Raw genomic sequence first — 11,274 nt, forward strand, 5'->3', positions numbered from 1 at the left:
GTACTTGGATGGGAGACCGCCTGGGAATATCAGGTGCTGTAAGCTTTTTGGAAATTTTTCACTTAGTATATAATAATTTTGCCAAAAAATAGAGTCAATGCCGGTCTCTGAATATTAGCAGGTTTGGGTCTGGTTAGTACATGGATGGGAGACTGCCTGGGAATACCAGGTGCTTTAAACTTTTTGGAAAATTTTCACTTAGTATATAATAATTTTGCCAAAAAATAGAGTCAATGCCCGATTTCTGAATATTAGCAGGTTTGGGCCTGGTTAGTACATTGATGGGAGACTGCCTGGGAATACCAGGTGCTTTAAACTTTTTGGAAAATTTCATAAATTATATAATAATTTTGCCAATAAAAAAAAGAGTCAATGCCCAATCTCTGAATCTTAGCAGGCTTAGGTCTGGTTAGTACTTGGATGAGAGACCGGCTAGGAATACCAGGTGCTTTAAGCTTTTGGGTTTTCTTTCCTACTTATATAATGTACTGGCGATTAGATTGGCTGATCTCTAAATAGCCTTCTCTTTGCAGCAGTCTTCGCTTACGGCCATACCAACCTGGCTATTCCCTGAGTTGGTACGATCCAGGAAGTGTGAGGTGGCAGTTTGGGAGGGAAAGGCTCTCCCCTATTTTTTGTTTTATTGTGTTTTCTTTTGATAATTACTTAAAGTTTATAAGTTCAATTTATTTATTTTTTTGTTTAAACCTCAGACAGTTTTACTGTCTGAGGTTTTATTTTTTTCAAAATGACGGATATTACAGTTACTGAACCGGAACGGATATTAGACCAAGAGACTGAGGACAACGACTACACTGAAAGAAACAAAGAAATGGACAACGGAAAGGTTAAAGATGACAAAGAAACATGGGCAATGGTTGCCACAAGGAGAAAGAAGAATGGAATGGATGCAAGGAGTAGAGGAACAGAAGAGCTATATACAAGTCAAGGTAAACAAACAAGAGATTATACTGATGGAAGACGAGAAGCAGTTCAAAGAAATGAGACAATGAAAAAGATAAAAAGCCAATCGAAATATCAGAGAGACTACAAAAAAGAAGCAACGCTAACTATGACTGTTAATGATCCAGAGAAAATATCTGTGATGATGATAATAAAGGCAGTGGAAGAGAAAACTGGATTTGGAAAGCTGTATGGACTGAGGAAAAAAAGTAATTTTGACTATGAACTAACCATGGAGAATGAGATGGATTGTGACAAGCTAGTAGATGGACTACTGATTGATGGACAGTTTTGTGAGATCAAAAAACTATGCAAAACTGAAAGAATGGTCTCTTTTTTGCTTTTGCCAAATTACATAAAAGATGATGAAATCATTCAAAAACTGGTGGATTGGGGAGTAAATCCTATTCTCCCTTTAAGAAGGAGATATTATCCTGGCACCACTGTTGCGGATGGAACAAGGTTTTTAAGAGTAAGATTCCCACAGGACATTGTGACTCTGCCATACAATGTGAGATTTGACACAGAGGAGGGACCAAAATACTTCAGGGTAATTCATGACGGCCAGCTAAAGACTTGCAGAATATGTGCAAGCACAGAGCATGAAAAAAAGGACTGTCCTCAATATACCTGCAGAGAATGTCTGGAACAGGGGCATTTTGCGCGGGACTGCCAAGCCCCACGGTGCAAAAGCTGTGAAAAGACATGGATGAGGTGTACATGTGAATCTGAAGAGGAGGACAATGCAGAAATGGAGATAGAGGTGCAGGAGCACATGGAGGAGACAAGCAGAAATAGAAGGAAAGATGAAACACAGGAGGTGAATGGGATTTCTGAGGATTTAAGTAAGCAAGGAAAGGAGGACTCCACGAGGAGAGAGGACAACGCAGATAAAGAAATTGAAGTGCATACAATGGAGACTGAGACACATCAAACTGTTGCTAATGATGGACAAATGAAAGAAAATGAATGTGCAACAACGAGTGAAATTGCAGCTGGGTGGAATAAAGAGGAGGTAAGCGATGAGGAAACTGATGAAATTAACCTTGAGCTTGAAAACAGAACAACGGACATTATGAACAGAAGACGTAAATTGATAACAGTATCAGAAATAAATATTAAACAAGTATTAAAGAAACAAAAGTTAAGAAGAGAAGACAGAGCAAGGCTAAATGAAGATAAAGTAGATCTAAATTCCTAGACATTAAGAGAGACCATATATAGATGATGGGTTGTTTTGGTTTGTGTTTTTTTTTTTATTTCATTATGAGTAATTTATGTTTGGTCTCAATTAATGTTAGAGGGCTGTCATCTAAGCTGAAGTTTGAAAATATAATAAATTTAACAAAACAAAGTGATATTTTATGTATACAGGAGACTGGATGGAATGAAACAATAGTTAATGATTTTAAAAAATTTTGGGATGGAGAAATATGGTACAGTAATGATTTAAATAAGAAAAAAGGATTGGCAATACTAATTAGAAGGGGAGTAGTAGAATCAACGAATGTTTTATTTAAAGATAACAATGGAAGGATTTTAACTGTTAAAATTATGGATAGGGGAGAAGAAATAACAATATGTAATATACATGCTCCAAATGAAGATATGGAAAGAGTTACTTTTTTTAAAGAATTGAGTGTTTTGATTAATGGATGGAAGAATGTCATTGTTATAGGAGATTTTAATACTGTTTTAGAAAGAATAGATGTTGAAGATTTTATGGTGTATAGAGCTGATGTTGGAAGAAAAGAACTGAAATGTATGATGGCTGAACATAAATTTGTAGATGTATGGAGAGATAGAAACAGAGTCAAAAGAGAATATTCGAGAAGACAGTGGGTAAATACAATTTTAAAACAAAGCAGAATAGATTTCATTTTATGTGACAGAAGATTTGAGCATTTTATTTCAAAAGTTTTTTATAAAATGTATAGTGGGAGTGATCATGACTTTTTATATGTAATGATGGATTTTAGTGGAGTTGAAAGAGGACCAGGTGTATGGGTGGTTAATACACAGCTTTTAAAGAACGAATTGTATAAAATGGAAATGGAAAACCTAATTATTAATAGTGTAGATGATGTTTTATATGATGAAGCAATATGTGTGTGGTGGGACAATATAAAATCAGATATCAAAAGTTTTTCTATTGAATGTTCTAAGAAAATACAGAAAGCAAAAAGAGCTAAAGAAAGGGAACTAAATAAAGAATGGGAAAATGAAATGAAAAAGATAACTGAAGGAAATACGGATATTAGGAAAATAGTAATATTAGAAGAGAAAATTAAAAAAGTGGAAGAGGACAAATGTGTGGGTGCTAGAATAAGAAGTAAGATAAGAAATACAGTGGAAGGGGAAAGAAGTACAAAGTTTTTCTATGATGCAGAAAAGAATAGACAAAAAGCTGATTTAATAAAGAATGTTTCAATGCAAGGTAAAAATATAAAAGATAAAGAAGGGATTTTAAAAGAGGTCAAGGATTTTTATGGTGTTTTATTTAAGAAAAAGGGAGTTAATGAGGAAGATGAAGTATTTTTGTTAAATCAAATCAAAGTTAAAGTAAAAGAGGATGATAAAAAAATGTGTGATAGTGATATAACAGAAGAGGAGATAAATGAAGCTATAATGCAATTAAGTAATGGGAAAAGTCCTGGTTTAGATGGTTTATCATCTGAATTTTATAAGGTTTTTAAAGATGTTTTAATACCTATTTTGAAAGATCTTTTCATAGCCATTTTTAAGAATGGACAATTGAGTGAGAGTATGAAGAAGGGAATGATTAAAATAATTTATAAAAAGAAAGGGAATAAAGATGATTTACAAAATTACAGACCATTAAGTATGCTCAACACAGATTATAAAATATTGGCCAAGATTTTAGCGAATAGACTTAAAAAAGTAGTTCCCCACATCATTACAACTAATCAAGCATATGGCGTATTAGGAAGAGATATAGTGGATACAGTAACAAGCATTAGAGATTTAATTTGGTACATAAAAGAGAAAAAGAGTGATGGTTTTTTAATCAGTATAGATCTAGAAAAGGCATTTGACAGAGTTGAGCACAAATATTTATTTGATTTAATTCAACAGTTTGGTTTTGGTAATAATTTTATAAAGTGGATGAAATGTTTTTATACAGATATTTTTAGTTGTTTTAAAATAAATGGTTTTTTAACAGACTTCATAGGAATATCTAGATCTATAAGACAAGGATGTCCCTTATCAGCTTTATTATATACTTTAGTTGCTGAACCGTTAGGTTTAGCAATAAATGGAGAAAAAGAAATAAAAGGTTTTTTAATAGAAGACAATGTAATAGAACAAAAATTGTTTCAGTATGCAGATGATACTACTCTGATTTTAAAAGATTTTAATAGTGCTGAAAAGGCTATGGGAATTATTGATAAATACTGTCGAGGTTCGGGTGCAAAAGTAAATAAGGAAAAAACTGAATATATTAAGATTGGAAAAGTGGACATTTCAAAAAGAAATTGGCAGTTAAAAGAGCAAAAGAATAATATAAAAATTTTAGGCATTACACTTGGATCTGATGAAATTAAAACTAGAGAAATAAATTGGGATGAAACTGTAAACAAAATGGAAAAAAGATTAAATTTTTGGAAACAGAGAGTACTGTTTCTAAAAGGGAAGGTCCTTGTCTTGAATTCTCTTTTTTTATCCAAAATGTGGTATGTTTTAAGTGTTGTTAGTTTACCAATATGGGTATATAAGAGAATAAAAACTATGATTTTAAAGTTTCTTTGGGATGGTAAGCCATCTAAAATTGCATATAACACAATCATTGGAAAGGTGGAAGATGGAGGATTAGGACTAATAGATCCATGGCTGAGAATGAAAAGCATGAGAATTAAAACAGTAAAAAAGTTTTTTAACAAAGACAACATTCCATGGAAAAGTGTCATGAATTATGTTATTAATAAATGCGGACAAATAGGAGATGATTTTTTATGGATGGCTTTTAAGGATAATATGATAGAAAATATACCAGAGTTTTATAAAGAATTGTTGAGAAGCTGGAAAATGTTTTATGAAAATGTGTACGTAGAGATTAAAGGGAGAAAACAGTACCTGCAGCAACCCCTATTTTTAAATCAAAATAATAAAAGCAAAAAGCATATGTTTTATGAAAACTGGTACGCAGTAGGTTTTAGACAAGTAAAAGACATTTTATATGAAGTGAAACCTGGATTTTTACCTACACAAGCAATAATTGATTCACTTGAGGAAATAGAAGATATAGAAAACAAAGGGAAAATTGAAGAACAATATACAAAATTAAAATTAGCATTGCCAGAACATTGGATTAAAAATATTGAGGATAATGAAAAAGAAACCGAAAATGAAAAACCAAAGGTTTTTTTAAAAGCAGGGGATGATAAGATTGTTTTTAATGATTGTGTCATTAAGATGTTTTATACCTGTTTAAGTAAGACTGTTTTTGTAAAGCCTAAAGCAATAGAATATTGGGAAAAGTTATTTGACAATTTTGATGCTTCGAATATATGGAAAAATGTAAGATTGAATTTTAAAAGTCCGGTTTTGGAAAATTTTGATTTTTTATTAAGACACAATTGTGTGATGACAGAAATTATTTTAAGTAAAATTGGGTTAGCGCAAGATGAAATGTGCAAAGTGTGTTTGGAGAAAAAGGAAGGTGTATTACATTTATTTTTAAATTGCAGAAAGTTAAGTGATTTTATAAAAATGTTAAAAAAGATGGTATGTGATTTTCTGTATAATGACAAGATTACATTGGAAGAATGGGATACATTGCTTTTATTTGGCTTCAATGGAAGGACAAAAAATAACTATGCTCTAAATTTTATGTTAACGCTTGCAAGATTTGCAATATGGAGAAGGAGAAATATAATGAAACAAAAGAAAAAAGAAATAGCGATAAAGTTATTATATAAACAGATCATGATGGAGGAAATACAAGTTTTATATGACTATTGCAAAATGCTTGAGAATATGGAAATGTTTGAAAAATGTTTTACAAGGAATAATCCATACATTGTTAAAACTTGGACTGGTTTTGAAGTTCTGTTACTGGAAGATGTTTAAATATTTGTGGTGATGTATTGTTAATGTTTTTATTTTGTGATTTTTAATAAATAAAAAAGAAAAAATCTCGTCTGATCTCGGAAGCTAACCAGGTTTGGGCCTGGTTAGTACTTGGATGGGAGACCGCCTGGGAATATCAGGTGCTGTAAGCTTTTTGGAAAATTTTCACTTAGTATATAATAATTTTGCCAAAAAATAGAGTCAATGCCCGATTTCTGAATATTAGCAGGTTTGGGCCTGGTTAGTACATTGATGGGAGACTGCCTGGGAATACCAGGTGCTTTAAACTTTTTGGAAAATTTCATAAATTATATAATAATTTTGCCAAAAAAAAAAGAGTCAATGCCCAATCTCTGAATCTTAGCAGGCTTAGGTTTGGTTAGTACTTGGATGAGAGACCGGCTAGGAATACCAGGTGCTTTAAGCTTTTGGGTTTTCTTTCCTACTTATATAATGTACTGGCGATTAGATTGGCTGATCTCTAAATAGCCTTCTCTTTGCGGCAGTCTTCGCTTACGGCCATACCAACCTGGCTATGCCCGATCTCGTCTGATCTCGGAAGCTAAGCAGGTTTGGGCCTGGTTAGTACTTGGATGGGAGACCGCCTGGGAATACCAGGTGCTGTAAGCTTTTTGGAAATTTTTCAGTTAGTATATAATAATTTTGCCAAAAAATAGAGTCAATGCCGGTCTCTGAATATTAGCAGGTTTGGGTCTGGTTAGTACATGGATGGGAGACTGCCTGGGAATACCAGGTGCTTTAAACTTTTTGGAAAATTTTCACTTAGTATATAATAATTTTGCCAAAAAATAGAGTCAATGCCCGATTTCTGAATATTAGCAGGTTTGGGCCTGGTTAGTACATGGATGGGACACTGCCTGGGAATACCAGGTGCTTTAAACTTTTTGGAAAATTTCACAAATTGTATAATAATTTTGCAAAAAAAAAAAGAAAAAAAAAAAAAAGAGTCAATGCCCAATCTCTGAATCTTAGCAGGCTTAGGTCTGGTTAGTACTTGGATGAGAGACCGGCTAGGAATACCAGGTGCTTTAAGCTTTTGGGTTTTCTTTCCTACTTATATAATGTACTGGCGATTAGATTGGCTGATCTCTAAATAGCCTTCTCTTTGTGGCAGTCTTCGCTTACGGCCATACCAACCTGGCTATGCCCGATCTCGTCTGATCTCGGAAGCTAAGCAGGTTTGGGCCTGGTTAGTACTTGGATGGGAGACCGCCTGGGAATACCAGGTGCTGTAAGCTTTTTGGAAATTTTTCAGTTAGTATATAATAATTCTGCCAAAAAATAGAGTCAATGCCGGTCTCTGAATATTAGCAGGTTTGGGTCTGGTTAGTACATGGATGGGAGACTGCCTGGGAATACCAGGTGCTTTAAACTTTTTGGAAAATTTTCACTTAGTATATAATAATTTTGCCAAAAAATAGAGTCAATGCCCGATTTCTGAATATTAGCAGGTTTGGGCCTGGTTAGTACATGGATGGGACACTGCCTGGGAATACCAGGTGCTTTAAACTTTTTGGAAAATTTCACAAATTATATAATAATTTTGCAAAAAAAAAAAGAACAAAAAAAAAGAGTCAATGCCCAATCTCTGAATCTTAGCAGGCTTAGGTCTGGTTAGTACTTGGATGAGAGACCGGCTAGGAATACCAGGTGCTTTAAGCTTTTGGGTTTTCTTTCCTACTTATATAATGTACTGGCGATTAGATTGGCTGATCTCTAAATAGCCTTCTCTTTGCGGCAGTCTTTGCTTACGGCCATACCAACCTGGCTATGCCCGATCTCGTCTGATCTCGGAAGCTAAGCAGGTTTGGGCCTGGTTAGTACTTGGATGGGAGACCGCCTGGGAATACCAGGTGCTGTAAGCTTTTTGGAAATTTTTCAGTTAGTATATAATAATTTTGCCAAAAAATAGAGTCAATGCCGGTCTCTGAATATTAGCAGGTTTGGGTCTGGTTAGTACATGGATGGGAGACTGCCTGGGAATACCAGGTGCTTTAAACTTTTTGGAAAATTTTCACTTAGTATATAATAATTTTGCCAAAAAATAGAGTCAATGCCCGATTTCTGAATATTAGCAGGTTTGGGCCTGGTTAGTACATGGATGGGAGACTGCCTGGGAATACCAGGTGCTTTAAACTTTTTGGAAAATTTCACAAATTATATAATAATTTTGCAAAAAAATAGAGTCAAGGCCCGATTTCTGAATATTAGCAGGTTTGGGCCTGGTTAGTACATGGATAGGAGACTGCCTAGGAATACCAGGTGCTTTAAACTTTTTGGAAAATTTCACAAATTATATAATAATTTTGCAAAAAAAAAGAGTCAATGCCCAATCTCTGAATCTTAGCAGGCTTAGGTCTGGTTAGTACTTGGATGAGAGACCGGCTAGGAATACCAGGTGCTTTAAGCTTTTGGGTTTTCTTTCCAACTTATATAATGTACTGGCGATTAGATTGGCTGATCTCTAAATAGCCCTCTCTTTGTGGCACTCTTCGCTTACGGCCACACCAACCTGGCTATGCCCGATCTCGTCTGATCTCGGAAGCTAAGCAGGTTTGGGCCTGTTTAGTACTTGGATGGGAGACCGCCTGGGAATACCAGGTGCTGTAAGCTTTTTGGAAATTTTTCACTTAGTATATAATAATTTTGCCAAAAAATAGAGTCAATGCCGGTCTCTGAATATTAGCAGGTTTGGGTCTGGTTAGTACATGGATGGGAGACTGCCTGGGAATACCAGGTGCTTTAAACTTTTTGGAAAATTTTCACTTAGTATATAATAATTTTGCCAAAAAATAGAGTCAATGCCCGATTTCTGAATATTAGCAGGTTTGGGCCTGGTTAGTACATGGATGGGAGACTGCCTGGGAATACCAGGTGCTTTAAACTTTTTGGAAAATTTCACAAATTATATAATAATTTTGCAAAAAAAAAAAAAAAAAAAAAAAAAAGAGTCGATGCCCAATCTCTGAATCTTAGCAGGCTTAGGTCTGGTTAGTACATGGATGGGAGACTGCCTGGGAATACCAGGTGCTTTAAACTTTTTGGAAAATTTTCACTTAGTATATAATAATTTTTTTTTTTTTTTTTTCCACTTTATTTAGATTTTTTTTTTCACATAAACAGAGTACATCACACAATTACAGATACCATTGTAATATCACATAAATGTAATCAATTCCGTCTCTTTTGTTCATAGAAAGAACCAAATAGCAAATAGAGACAGAATAAAGTTAATTCTAAGTTATAAAAAAAGGAATAATAAAAAGGAAATATACAATTATGGATCCGTCATATGATGCAACTTACGTCCAAACAGCATTCAGCATGAGAGAATAAAACAATGACATAAGTATAAACAATAAGCAAGAACAGCAACATAAACCAAAAAGTAAAAAAAAAAAAAAAAAAAAAAAAGGAGAGATGATGAAATAAATAAAAAAATGAGAAACCATATAAAGCTTGGTCATCCAAAGACATATTCAGGTTAATCTTGCGTGTAAGAAGATTCTTTACTGCCAGAGGGGATATAGACAGGTGTTTAAAACCATTTCACTTCCCTACACAATCTAGAAAAGGGCCCCAAATTTTATAAAAGTTGTCAGAAGACCCCTTTATTGTATGCCTAATTTTTTCTAGTTTGATAAAATGAAAGATATCATTAATCCATGAAGAATGAGTGGGAGGTGTAGGTGATTTCCAATTTATTAAAATTAGGCGTCTCGCCAGAAGAGTAACAAAAGCTACAAAATCAGTCTTATATTTGGGCATGTCAAGTGAAAGAGAAAGAGTACCAAATAGAGCTGTGACAGGCAAAGGTTGGACATAAATTCCAAGAACTTCAGATAATGTTTTAAAGATCAAAGACCAATATTTGTGTAGAGATGGACAAGACCAAAACATATGCGCAGTAGATGCAGGGGCTTGATAACAGCGATCACACATGGGATCTACCTCAGGATATATTTTAGAAAGTCTAACTTTGGTCCAGTGGCTGCGATGAAGGATTTTACACTGCATCAGACCCTGTCTGGCACAGAATGATGAGGAGTGCACACGACTTAGAATCTTTTCCCATTGTTCTTCTGGAATATTTTCTCCTATGTCTTCCTCCCACTGAGATTTAATAGATGCAAGTGAGCTTTCACGTAAGGAGCAGATTTCTTCATAAAAATGTGAGATCATACCCTTCATAACATGAATAGGTTTGAGGAAGGAGTCAATGGGAGTAACACTAGGGAGACTAGGAAACTGAGGGTGCGTGTCCCGAACAAAACTACGAACTTGCAAATATCTAAAAAAATTGTGTTTGGGCATTGCACAGTTTTCCCGTAATTGCTGGAAAGATGCAAATACATTATCTATATAAAAATCCTTAAATGTTATAATACCTAATGCCGACCACTGAGAAAAAGTCCTATCCATTAATGATGGTAAGAAAGCAAAATTTGCTGCTATAGGTGCAGAAATAGAAGAGGTTTGTAAACCAAAGTGGAGTCTGAATTGCCTCCAGATTCTCAATGTAGTTTTAACGATAATATTTTTGGTGTAGGGAGAAGATGAGCATTTAATGGGAGCATGTACTAAGGCTGCTAGCGAAGTAGGCATACATGAGGTAGCTTCCATGGTAAGCCATACAAATGAATCATGTGAAAAATCTTGATTTAACCAGTATTGCATGACCCTAAGATTTGTAGCCCAGTAATAAAACTGAAAGTTAGGTAAAGCCATTCCCCCAAGTATTTTGGGTCTCTGAAGAAAAGCCTTACGAATTCTGGGGATCTTTTTATTCCAAATAAAACCCAAAATTAGAGAATCAATTTGACGAAAAAAATGTTGAGGAAGGAAAATGGGTATGCACTGAAAATAATAAGAGAATTTTGGAAGAATATTCATTTTAACAGAGTTGATTCTTCCAGCCAAGGACAGGGGAAGCAGTGACCAGCGCTCAAAATCTTTCTCCATCTGTAGAAGCAACTTAGAAAAGTTAAATTTAAAAAGGTCTTTAAATGTATCTGTGATGCAAACTCCAAGATAGGTAAATCTATGATGAGAGATCTTAAATGGAAAATTAAGTAAAGGGTAATTTCTAGCAGCAGAGTTCAGTGGAAAAATCTCGCTCTTGCTTAGATTTAATTTATAACCAGAAATTGAACCAAAGGACTTTAAGACACCAAGTGCTGTAGGTATTGACCTATCCAA

At 34.4% G+C, this 11,274-nt stretch overlaps 1 protein-coding gene and 5 non-coding genes across 6 annotated transcripts in view; all 6 read left to right on the top strand.

The window, feature by feature from the left end:
• LOC113074747 (5S ribosomal RNA) overlaps positions 1-45 on the top strand; it is a 119-nt gene extending 74 nt beyond the window's left edge. The window contains exon 1 of the ribosomal RNA XR_003280757.1: positions 1-45. This exon is cut by the window's left edge and continues 74 nt beyond it. This is a non-coding gene — a ribosomal RNA (5S ribosomal RNA).
• Positions 1-2,198, top strand: part of LOC113074680 (uncharacterized) — a 6,536-nt gene extending 4,338 nt beyond the window's left edge. Inside the window, exon 2 of the mRNA XM_026247546.1 lies at positions 534-2,198. Within this exon, the coding sequence (XP_026103331.1) occupies positions 749-2,164 (1,416 nt within the window). The 5' untranslated portion in view covers positions 534-748 and the 3' untranslated portion in view covers positions 2,165-2,198. The remainder of the gene's footprint in view (positions 1-533) is intronic.
• Positions 2,199-6,565: 4,367 nt separating this feature from the next.
• On the top strand, positions 6,566-6,684 carry LOC113074779 (5S ribosomal RNA). The gene has a single exon (XR_003280783.1). It is a non-coding gene; the product is annotated as a 5S ribosomal RNA (ribosomal RNA).
• Positions 6,685-7,194: 510 nt separating this feature from the next.
• On the top strand, positions 7,195-7,313 carry LOC113074780 (5S ribosomal RNA). Its single transcript, XR_003280784.1, has one exon. It is a non-coding gene; the product is annotated as a 5S ribosomal RNA (ribosomal RNA).
• A 508-nt stretch (positions 7,314-7,821) lies between these two features.
• Positions 7,822-7,940, top strand: LOC113074781 (5S ribosomal RNA). Its single transcript, XR_003280785.1, has one exon. It is a non-coding gene; the product is annotated as a 5S ribosomal RNA (ribosomal RNA).
• A 629-nt stretch (positions 7,941-8,569) lies between these two features.
• LOC113074707 (5S ribosomal RNA) lies at positions 8,570-8,688 on the top strand. Its single transcript, XR_003280720.1, has one exon. It is a non-coding gene; the product is annotated as a 5S ribosomal RNA (ribosomal RNA).
• The last annotated feature ends 2,586 nt before the right edge of the window (positions 8,689-11,274 follow it).

The sequence above is a fragment of the Carassius auratus genome, unplaced genomic scaffold (genome assembly GCF_003368295.1).
Source record: "Carassius auratus strain Wakin unplaced genomic scaffold, ASM336829v1 scaf_tig00015406, whole genome shotgun sequence".
Lineage (NCBI taxonomy): Eukaryota > Metazoa > Chordata > Actinopteri > Cypriniformes > Cyprinidae > Carassius > Carassius auratus.